General features: G+C 41.2%; 1 protein-coding gene across 1 annotated transcript; it reads right to left on the reverse strand.

The window, feature by feature from the left end:
* Nucleotides 1–411: 411 nt before the first annotated feature.
* On the reverse strand, nt 412–1927 carry LOC100704515 (nuclear factor 7, brain-like). Its single transcript, XM_003444485.5, has one exon. The coding sequence runs from the start codon at nt 1898–1900 to the stop codon at nt 473–475; it is 1428 nt and encodes a 475-aa protein (XP_003444533.1). The 5' UTR covers nt 1901–1927; the 3' UTR covers nt 412–472.
* Nucleotides 1928–11608: the final 9681 nt, after the last annotated feature.

An 11608-nucleotide genomic window follows, 5' to 3' on the forward strand; every position in this document is an offset into this window, starting at 1 on the left:
TGTGTCTCTGTATTAACAAACATGTCATATTGGCCCATTTTATTTTTCTTATCATTGTTGTGAGGAGACCATAAATAGCATTTGTATTTTCTGTTGTACAGTTCATTTGCTGTTATGGAGTTCTTGTTATGGATAAAAAGTGTCTTTTTTTTGTTTCAATATAGCTGATAACTATTCGCTGATAGCTGCCAACATCTGCAAACAAATATAATTCTATAAAGTGGTTCTATATAGTGTGTAACTGTTCATATAGAGCGTTATTACATTTATTGCTAATGCAATCATATGGCACACTGACTTCTGAGGAAATTTTAAATGGCACTCGCCATCAGAAAGGTTGCCTACCCCTGCACTAGATCAACAAAATGAAATAAAACCTGATAATGAAGTTAGACAGTGTGATTCATAATTTCCCTAAAATTAACCTGATGCTGTACTGAAAAAACAGTTAAAATAAAAAATCACTTTACAATCAAATCTCAGTCTGACAGATTTTGATATCAGAGGTTTTGGCGTCTCCTGCCTTACCAATATTAAAATATGGGAAGAGTTTCTCAGTGAAAGTTTCTCTGTGAGTGTAGATGTGAGTCATGTCCTCGGGGTCATAGAAGGACACCTCCCCCCTGTCATAGTCCAGCTGGACTCTGATCCTCTGGAGACTCTTCTTCACTGTCACAGTCTGACCGGCACCATTAGTGTATTCTCCACTTTTGTGCCATAAACACCAGATTCCATATTTTGGTGAAGCAAAACGCTTTCCCTTCCTGTCAACTGACTCTTTAACTAAACCCACATTCCAGCGCAGATGGTCTCCCACTTCCACCTCCCAGCTGTGTTTCCCTGAGCTGAAGCCCTCAGAACCAAAAACAGTATGATACTTAGTGTTTCTCTCTGGATTATCAGAAAGCTGCTGCTTTGTGTCTCCATGTCTCACACTGGTCAGATCATCAGACAGATAGAGAGAGGCTTTTGCAGTGTTTGGGTCCAGAATGACAGGACTGAAGTGGACCTTCTCCTTCATCTTCTCCCACACTCTGAAGGACAGGTTGCCCAGGTGTTTGGCCACATCTATCAGTGCTCCTGAGACCAGCTGTGGATCTGACACTGAGCTCTGGGCTCTGGCTCTGCTCTGAGTGTCTTTATAACTGCTGAGGAATGGCACGCTGTGTTTCTGCAGCTCTTCTTCAGCAGCACAGATGCTGTCTGACAAAGAGGAGATCTGCTCCTCAATCATCTTCATCTCTCTGCTGATAGTCCTCCCCTTCTGCTCCTCTTCCTCCCTCAGAGCTGCCAGTCTGGACTCCTCTTCCTCTTTCAGGAACTGCTGGAGCTTCTTGAACTCTGCTCTGATCTGCCTCTCTGTGGACAACAGCTGCTTCTTCATGTGTTCCCTCATTTCATTGTATGTTTCCTCCACTTGTTTGTATTTGTTCCTCTTGTCCTGCAGAGACTTTAAGTCAGATTTCAGCTGCTCCTTCAGGTCACTGACTGCTTCTTCTACAGGAACCACTTTGTGACTCTGGTGGAGAGAAAACTCACACACAGGACACACAGCTCTATCTTCATCCTCACAGTACCAGTAAGGGATGTCTGGATGTATATCACACACCACCTCCTCCTTCTCTTCCTCCTTTTCTTTTTCTGTCTCAGGTGAGCTCTCACTGTGTCTCTTAGCAAAGGAGTCAGCAAGTTCTTTGAGAGCAAAATTCATGCATGGTTCATCCTTTGAAGATTTTCTTTTACAAATGGGACAGTTTTTGTTTTTAGCTTGTTCCCAGAATTTCTGCAGGCAGCTTGAACAGAAGCTGTGGTTGCAGCTCAGAGACACAGGATCTCTGAAAGTCTCTGAACACACATGGCAGCTCAGGAAATTTTCAACAAGTCCGAGTTTGTCAGCCATTTGATCTTTAAGTATTATTAACTCACCAAATTAGTGTCTCTTGAGCTTTCTGATTAAAATCCTCCAAACTTGTGTTTTTCAGTAGAGATCTGACTCCCTGTAATGGCGTCTCAGCTCAGTTCAAAAGTGTCTGAATTAACTTTCATTTTCATGAATCACGATCACGTGATAAACTGAAACACGCACATAACACTTGTGTCCGTCAGAGGGCGCTGTCTGAGTCATTCAGATAGTTTTCAGTTTGTGCTAATAAAAACAACACCAAAGTGAAAAATGTAGAAAATCGTTTTAAAAAACCGAAACCTAAATAGCTCTTATAAATGCATTAAATGAATCCATGACAAGACAACAAGTACTTTATGTAGGAGCCATATGAGTCGTTCCTTTTTTGATTAAGTGGGTTGGTCTAAATGAACTCACTGTATTGGTGCACGGGTGTGGGGCGTGACTCATGGGTGTTTGAGGTGATAAATGTGGTTGCACTCACCTGTTCACGGTACCTGATTTTGATGAGCAGAAAGGGTGAGCATGAGGCAAAACCTTCTGTTGACCGCAGCTTGAGCACAGCTTGAATTATTTTCATGTATTTTGACTGTACTTTGATGCTTTATTTATACATATTTATTTATTTATTTATTTATGCCATAGGCCAATGTTGTAATTTGGCATAGTAATTGATGCAGTTCTTTGTGAGTTGCAGTTATTTGTTTGTGCAGTCTCTGCATTTGTTTAATAGTTGATCCCATGTGCTGATTTGTATAGTGGTCAGTTGCATGTGGAATAAAAGGAGCAAATGGTACAGAAGTGTATTTTATATGTTTACTGTTGCACGTCATCTGTGTCCTCATGTTTAGCCTGCCGCGGCCGTTGGTTGGAGAAGCCGCAATAACTTGTCAACAGAAGAGTTTGTAGGTTTTAGTGGATTGTTTATATATAGATGAGTTTTATTGGTGAGAGTTTTATAGTTTGCTGTTGCCCTTGTCCACCCAGCTTTTAGATTAAGCCTGTGGCTACACACAATAGATTTCTTTCGGGAGTCCTATTCCCCTGTTAGGTTTCAGCAGTACAGCTGCATTAGGCGTTGTACTGATTTGCTTTCTAGTTATTGTGCATGAAGCGGATGAAGCCATTGGCTTGGGAGTACCGCCGCAGTTTGTGTTTAAGACAGTTCGTCTTCCTCACAGCTGACGGTGTGGAGGTACATAAATACCCACCGGTAGTATGTACGGAAGACTAGGGTGAGTTAGTTAGGTTTAATAGGCAGATTAGTGGGGGATATTGCTCCTGTTAATTGTGTGTGTCCAAGGTTTATTGAAGGGAATGTCATCAAGTTGATGTGTTGGAATGAAGCTCTGTGGCATAGGTGCAGTTCAGCGTTTGGATTTTGTAATGTTTTGAAGAAAAATGGAGACACACTAATTAATACAATGTGTTGATGTGGATGGAAAGAAAAGACTCCCGAAACCGACTGCTAAGGCTTTGGAGAATCAGATTGAAAGGCTGCAAACAGAATGTCACACCAAGATTAATAAAATTAAAAATGTCATAAAGGTTATTAAAGAAACAAAGCAATCTGAGGATAATATTTCCGCTGTTCAGGCTCAGTTAGAGAATTTGTCTGCATTGCTTAATGAGGCAACTCATCTGCATGAAACCTGAAACTCATCTGCTTACTTTGCTTCCTCAAGAAGAGCAAGAAAAACAAACTGCTTGGTTCAAAAGTGTGCGGGCACATAATACTGAGTTTATGGAAGAGATAAAGAAATGGCTTCATGATGCAAAAGGAAACCCTCAGAGTAACAAATCAGGTGTCTGAGCTTGAATTGCCACAGTTAAATCTGCCTGGTGTTGATTCTTCTGATGTATTACCTGCCGGAAATGGTTCTGGTGCTTCTAAGCACACCGGGAATGTTGCTAAAGGTGCTGCGATAGATGATGTTAATCCAAGTGATAGCATCTCTAATGTTGCAAGCAGAAGTTGTAGGAAAAGTAAATCATCACTCAGTGGCTCCATGGTTTCATCTCCCTTATCAGCACGCATAAAGGCAGAGGCTGACATGGCTGCCCTTCTTCTCTGACAGGGGTTGTTGAAAGAAAAGCATGCTTTGGAAGAACAAGAAATACAGCTTAAGAAAAGAAAGGAGCTGCTTGACTTAGAAACTGAAACAGCAGCCTCAGTAGCAAAGGTGAATGTTTTAAAGGCTTCTGAAATGTCCCGAGTCTCATGTGCTGTTAATGGTAAATCCGATGGAATGAACTCATATTTAGAATGAGAACAGGGGAGTTTAGGTGCTTTAAATCCTAATGCTCCGATGTTCAAACCTGTGTTACCAGAGCGACCCTATCAGGGTGTTGATGCAAGTGATCATCAAGCGCATGTATTGGATGTGAGTCCCAAGGTTAAAAATACTTCTCAGCCCGAGGTCGTTTCGCTGGAACAGTCAGAGACGAAGTTACATCAAGTATTTCCAGTTGCAGTTTCGACTACTCAGATGATGTCGCAGTCTCAGGCACAATCAAAACACCTTACACATACAGTGCAAGGTAGTGAGGGTCATGATCATCTAGTCACCGTTTTGAAGAAACAAAATGAAATTACAACTTTATTGGCTGAGCAACATTCTCTGTTTTTGCTACCAAGGCGTGACATTCAGTTCTTTGATGGTGATCCTTTGCAATATCAAACCTTTATGAGAGCTTTTGAGCACATGGTAGAGAGTCAAGCTCACTGTGCTGAGGATTGTTTATATTTTCTTGAGCAATACACTAGAGGCTTCCAAGAGAAATGGTCAGAAGCTGTCAGTATATGCCTGCTGAGTATGGATATGCTAAAGCTAAATCTTTGCTTCAGGAGAACTTTGGTAATTCGCTAAAAATTGCTGCTGCCTACATGGAAAGGGCCAGTAAATGGCCTCCTATAAAATCTGATGATGTGGCTTTGCAGGAATATGGGTTTTTATTAGGGGTGGGTTTTTATAATCGATTCATCGATTAAAATCGATTCTGGCTTGGATAACGTGAAATCGATTCATTAAAATCCTGAATCGATTTTTGAATATAAATTTATTTTGCTCGAAATGCCAGAATTTCAGGTGAAACCTCACAAAATTTCAACCACCAAACAGCTAAGACAGTAAATGAGAGCAGGAACACGGATTCTGCACAAAGATGTAAACACACAGCCGGACCCGCGGATCAGAATCATTGAGATGTCGCCTTTCTCACCTGACGGCACGGACACGGTCGGGGCTGAAAGCCGACAGCTCGCTGATTCTGATCTGTTGGCGGGTCCGCGCTTTGTGTTCAAGCCCTTTTTGCGCTGATTCTAAAGCTGATAGTTTTATCTCTCTCCAAACAATATTAACCGAACCAGCAGCAAAAGAAGATCCAAACTACGCTTCACATAAACATCGTCATGAATTCACTCTTACTTTTACTGTTTTGCTTCCACCACGATAAAATCACACTTCATGCATCTCTCTCTCTCTCTCTCTCTCTCTCTCTCTCTCTCTCTCTCCTTCAAGAACAGTTTCCCATCTAAAAAATCTGTTTTCTGCATTATTCGCTTGCTTGTTACGCACAAGTCTACCGTTGTTTACAGGGCTGTCGGCCGCTGTTTTTTTGTTTTTTCCTTTTACATACTTCCGAAAAGAGAACCTAATTTCTGCCGTTCAATACTGAACAAATTTAAACTAAAATTACACAAAATGCAAAACGCTTAGCCGTGTCTCTAATAAAACCGCTGTAACGTCAAAGGTAACGTTCATATGCTGATTAATGGTTTTCTTTCGTTTTTGATCTACTGCAGAATATTTTTATAAAATCCCAGGCCAGGAAAAATCACCTTCATGTTTTTCTGTTTTATCTTCAGCTACTTTGACACAAAGGCATCTTCTGTGACGCTCACACCTTTGATAAAGTCTTGCGTGTGTCAGCTTCCTTTTTATAGATACAAAAATATGTAAATGTGCTAATCTGAACTATAATATTTCTGACTGTCAAAATTTCCCAGATTCAAATCAAATTGAATCAAATTGAATCAAATCGAATCGTGGATCAAATCGATTTGGGACCTTGTGAATCGGAATCAAATTGATTCTAGAAATCAGTGACGATACCCAGCCCTAGTTTTTATTAAGGCAATGTTGTAATGCAATGGGAGACGTTGAGTCCTTGCATGAGTTGGATGTCTCTGCTAACATGCAAGCAGTTATAAAAAAGTTGCCTTATAAGCTCAGGGATAAATGGAGGAATGTTGTGTGCGATCTGCAGGAGAGGTTTCAAGGTAAAGTGGTTTTTAGCGATATTGTGGAGTTTGTCGAAAGGCAAGTGAAGATCGCAAGTGACCCATTGTTTGGAGACCTACAAGATCCTCCAACAGCCATCAGAAAAGAGGTGAGCAATGTTAAGTCTCAGTTTTACCCTGAGGCTAAGAGGAGTAGTTTTGCTACTACAGTGGCCAAGGTGAAAGGGAAGATTGAGCCAGTGTTGAGGCGAGAGAGTGGTTCAGTTGTGACCAAGGTTTGCTTGTTTTGTGGAGCAGGGCATATGTTGGATTTGTGTCCTTCATTTGAAAGAAAGTTGCACTGTGAAAGATTATCTTTTTTGAAAGAGAATGGTGTGTGTTTTGGTTGTCTGCGCATTGGGCACAGAAGCAAGGACTGCAGGAAACGTCTCTTGTGTAAAGTCTGTAATCAGAAACACCCCACACACTTACATAGCCACTCCAAGCAGAGGGAAAGTGTTTCAGTGCAAACTAGAGTTGGATGTCTCGAGACCGGTCACTTTTACGTGGTCTTGGTCTCGTCTTGGTCTCCACGGACTTTTGTCTTGGTCTCGGTCTTGGTCTCGACAGACTTTTGTCTTGGTCTTGTCTTGGTCTCGACGGACTTTTGTCTTGGTCTCGGTCTTGGTCTCGCTGTTTCGGTCTTCCGTTCTCAAATCGACATAGTGTTCGGGAGATTTGGAGTCAACCATCAGCGGAGTGGGGGGGTGGCTTACTGGGCTTAAGCCCGGGTCATTTTTTCAGAAGCATGGGGCACCGTCGTAAATTCCCCCTAATTTTGGTATGATCCGAGCTCAGGCACTAGGCGACTGAGCACAGCACGCATGTGAGCGAGGGGGGAGAAGCTGCTGCCTGCGAGTTTGCTGCAGACAGAGGACAGCTTAAGTTTGACCAGGTACCAAGGCAAATCATTCGTACTGAACTAATAATGTAAATATGACGGTGTATCACAAAAGATTGATATCAAACTGATCAGTTGGTTGCGTTACTTACTCTTCGAGTGAATCAACAAATGGATAAATAAAAAGCCGAACAACAATGCTGATTTTTTAGAGAGTCTTAGCCTACATTTCATATTTTCAGTTGTTACCCTCCACGGCTAAACAAACTCTCTAAATCGGTTTCAATTGTGTACTGATGAACACAACAATGGACAGACAAGAAGCTTCTTTCAAAGAAAAAACTCAGGTAGATGTTATTTTATATATTATGCTTTGTATGTTGTTCAGTATATCTATGCAAAACAAGAGGAATTTCAATACACAGCAGTATATTCACAGATGAAACCAGATATTTACATACACTTTAGGTAGAAAACATAAAAACTATTTTTTACCGTTAAACATCAATTTAGAGTAAACTTTTGTTTTAGATAAACAAATGTTGAAATATCTTTTGAATTAGTTAAATGTCAGAATAAAAAGAGACAGAGCTGTCTATTTTAATCACTTTCATCAAATTTAGGAGTACATATACACTAAGTTTATTGTTAATTAATAAGAAAACTCCAGACGATTCCATTCTGAGCTTAAGAAGCTTCTGATAGGTTAGTAGAGTCCATGTGAGTAAATTGGTGGCACACCTGTGGATGTATATAAGGCAAAACACAGAGCCTGTTTCTTTGACATGGGAAAATCAAGAGATGTCAACCAAAACACCAGGAAAAGAATTGTGGAGCTCCATACGTGTGGCTCAATTTTGAATACAATTTGGTGCCATTTACAATTAAGAAATACAGATAGTTTCTCTCTTTACTCTTAAAGTTAACAAATATGTTTTCTATATTTATCAATCTAAAAAAAATAAACATTTAGTCTGATTTGATGTTACAATTAAAAGTGTTTGTGTTTTTATCTGAAGAGTGTGTAAATATCTGGTTTCAACTGTATATTTGATGATGTTGGTGTTTGGCTTGATTGTCAGCACAAAGAGGGAGAGAGAGGAACAGAGAGGGAGAGAGAGGAGCAGAGAGGGAGAGAGAGAGGAGAATGAGGGCAGAACAGAGATGGAACAAGAGCAGGTGAGACACACATGTTAGTCAAATGGTTGTTTGCCAAAACTCATCAGAACATTTATCTAGTACCTGTTTCTTTTTAGATACCATTTGTTACTTTTCAAATTCTATATTTATTAAGTTATGCAGGCTTGTTTGCACAACAAGGCTAAATAATTATATAAACTTTTCAGAATCTAAATAGTGTACTTTGGTAGAATTAAAAAATAAGTGTAGTGCAGGTCTATGATGATTTTCAGTGCTACTATCATCTAGTTCTGATTCTGGTTCTGTCTTGGTTACTGTTGTAGTCCTGTTTTAATTCCGGATCAGTTCTGGGTCTGGTTGAATTGGGGTTTAGTCCCTGTGTCTCGATACAGGCCCGACTTTGTTCTGCCTTGCTGCTTAATTAAAAAACTAGTTTAAGGTGTCCTGCATATGTGATATTTATTTTTTTTCCTATATGAAGTCATTCTTTTTTGAACAAAACTCAAAACAGAGCCAAATAATCTTTCAGTCATTTCTACCCTCACTTAATTTCCTTTCGCTGCTCAGCTCTCACACAGTGGCTCAGCTATGCTCCAATCCCTCCATATTGTGGCCAATCACATGCGAGGATATAGAATAATATCATTATGTGAAAAACAGAGAGGGTGAGAGACGCGACAGTCAAGTGGAGCGTGCGTCTGTCCTCTCAGTAAGTGAGTGAGACAGTAGACAGCGGTGAGGAGGGCTGTGCGAAAGCAAAAACACATAAATATGCCTGACACCCGTAAACGAAGCAGCATCTGGCTGCAGTATAAAGACTTTTTTTTTGTCTCGGTCTTGGTTTTGGTCTTGGTCTCGTCTCGACTCGGTCTCGGTCTTGGTCTCGTCTCAACTTGGTCTTGTCTTGGTCTCGATACCCTCTGGTCTTGGTCTTGTCTTGGTCTCGATATCCTCTGGTCTTGGTCTTGTCTTGGTCTCGGATTAGGCGGTCTTGACTACAAGTCTAGTGCAAACTAAAGGAGAGGGAGAACCACCAGAGTAGCACATGAAGTAGTCCTTCATGTGCTGTGTAAAGCAGTGGTGTTACTGGGGCCGGTGAGCAAAATAGTGCTCTGTCCATAATACCAGTTAGAGTGAAGTCCAAGAAAGGTAATCAGTCACTGATAACCTATGCTTTCCTAGATCCTGGGAGTTCAGCTTCATTTTGTACTGAAGGGTTCATGAATAGGCTGAATCTTTCAGGAAGGAAAACTGGCATTCTGTTGCGGACAATGGGTCAGGAGTAAATGTCAGTAGTTATGTAGTTTCAGATTTGGAAGTAACTGGTTTGGATTTAGATCACTACTGTGACTTGCCTGACTTATTTACTCAGAAAAGCATGCCTGTTCATCAATGCAATATTCCCCGACAGGAAGTTCTCGATAGATGGCCACATTTGCGCCATATTAAGATACTGGAGCTAAATTCAGGGGTAGATCTGTTGATCGGGACCAATGTGCCCAAGGCTTTAGAGCCATGGGATGTTGTTAGAAGTCAGTATGGAGGTCCCTATGCAGTAAAAACTATGCTGGGTTGGACGGTGAATGGTCCTCTCAGAGAGGATTGTAAGACTGACATTTTTGATGTGAGTGTCAATAGGATTTCCGTGGCAAGATTGGATGAGCTGTGGGAACGTCAAATGAAGGCTGATTTTTCCAGAATGTATTCAGGATGATCAGTTTGCTTTGTCTAGAGAAGATCAGCAGTTTATGAAGTCAGTGATGGACTCTATTAAGTTGGTTGATGGTCATTACACCATTGGTTTACCTTTTAGGTGCAATCAGGTAGAAATGCCAAATAATAGGAAGGCTCTAGAACAGCGAACTATGAGCCTTAAACAGAAGTTTATGAAGGATGATTCCTGGTTGACAGGGCCAAAGTTTCTTGCTGAACCAGAAATTAATTGGCAAGTGAACCCTGATTTTGGAAAGATCTCTTCAAATGATCGAGAGATTAAAATGGCCATTTTAGTTAATGCTGTTGAGGCAAATGAATACAAAGATGGTGCAATGAAGTTCATTACTTATTTTTCTTGGACTCGTCTGAAAAAGATGGTCGCATGGATTCATAGATTCAAGAGTTTGCTGCAGGAACTTAATAAAAAGAGGAAACAGCTGAAAGAGAGCTTTGAGTCTAGTGTGACAAAAGAAAATCTTGAGTAAAAGCTTAAAAGAGTTGCAGACTGTCAAGGACCATGCTGCTAAAGGATTTCTCTCAGTAGAAGAGCTTGACAAGGCAGAGAATGCAGTTCTTTGCTTTTGTCAAATGAGGAGATATTCAGATGAGATCAGTAGGTTGCAGAGGGGTGAAAAGGTGAAGAAGAGTAGCGAGCTCTATAGGCTTAATCGTAAGCTTGAGAATGGTGTGTTGAGAGTGGGAGGTAGGCTTAGTAGATCAGCTATGCCTGAAGAGGCATCCCGCTATTATAGCTAGGGATCTTCATATTTCTGACCTTGTGCTTCAACATGTACATCAGAAAATAGGGCATGGTGGACGTAACGACATGCTGTCCGAATTGCGGCAAAGGTATTGGATTCCAGGTGCAAGCATTGCCATAAGAAGGATTTGGCTAAATGCATTTTGTGTCGCAGACTAAATGCAGAACCAGGATATCAGATGATGGCAGATCTTCCACAAGATTGCATCTAACCAGATGAACCTCCATTCTCTCGGGTTGGAGCAGATTGTTTCAGACCTTTTCAAATTAAGCGTGGAAGGTGTGAAGTAAAGAGATATGGAATTATCTTTACATGTCTGGCAGTGAGAGCTGTGCATTTAGAGGAGCTGTCATCTTTGAGCACAGACTCCTTTATTAATGCGCTCCAACGATTTATATCAAGGCGGGGTCAGGTATTGGAGATACGATCGGATAATGGTACAAACTTTGTGGGTGGTGAACGTGAGTTGAAAGAGGCAGTGGAAGGATGGAATCAGGCTCAGAATCATGAGATGCTGCTGCAAAAGGGCATAAAGTGGATTTTTAATCCTCCTGCTAGTTCCCGTCATGGCGGTGTTTGGGAACGTCTCATAAGGTCTGGCAGGAAGGTGTTAAATTCCATTTTGAAAGTGCAGAATTTGGATGAAGAAGGCCTTTGTACAGTTCTTTGTGAGGCAGAGGCTGTTGTGAACAGTAGGCCAATAACCAAAGCCTCTACTGATCCTAATGATTTGGGGGCCTTTACTCCTAACCATCTGTTGCTGCTTAAGACCAAGCCATTGATGCCACCAGGAGTGTTTCAGAAGGGGGACGTATATGGACGACGTCGATGGAGGCAAGTACAGTACATGTCTGACCTGTTCTGGAAGCGCTGGGTTAAGGAGTACCTGCCCCAGCTTCAAGAGTGTCAGAAGTGGCAGAGAATCGGACGGAACTTCATTCCTGGGGATGTGGTTATCGTTCTCG

Source organism: Oreochromis niloticus, linkage group LG12 (genome assembly GCF_001858045.2).
Source record: "Oreochromis niloticus isolate F11D_XX linkage group LG12, O_niloticus_UMD_NMBU, whole genome shotgun sequence".
NCBI lineage: Eukaryota > Metazoa > Chordata > Actinopteri > Cichliformes > Cichlidae > Oreochromis > Oreochromis niloticus.

What these genes read in the sequence shown, in the direction of transcription:
- LOC100704515 (XM_003444485.5), bottom strand. Translation starts at nt 1,900, where the DNA reads ATGGCTGACAAACTCGGACTTGTTGAAAATTTCCTGAGCTGCCATGTG.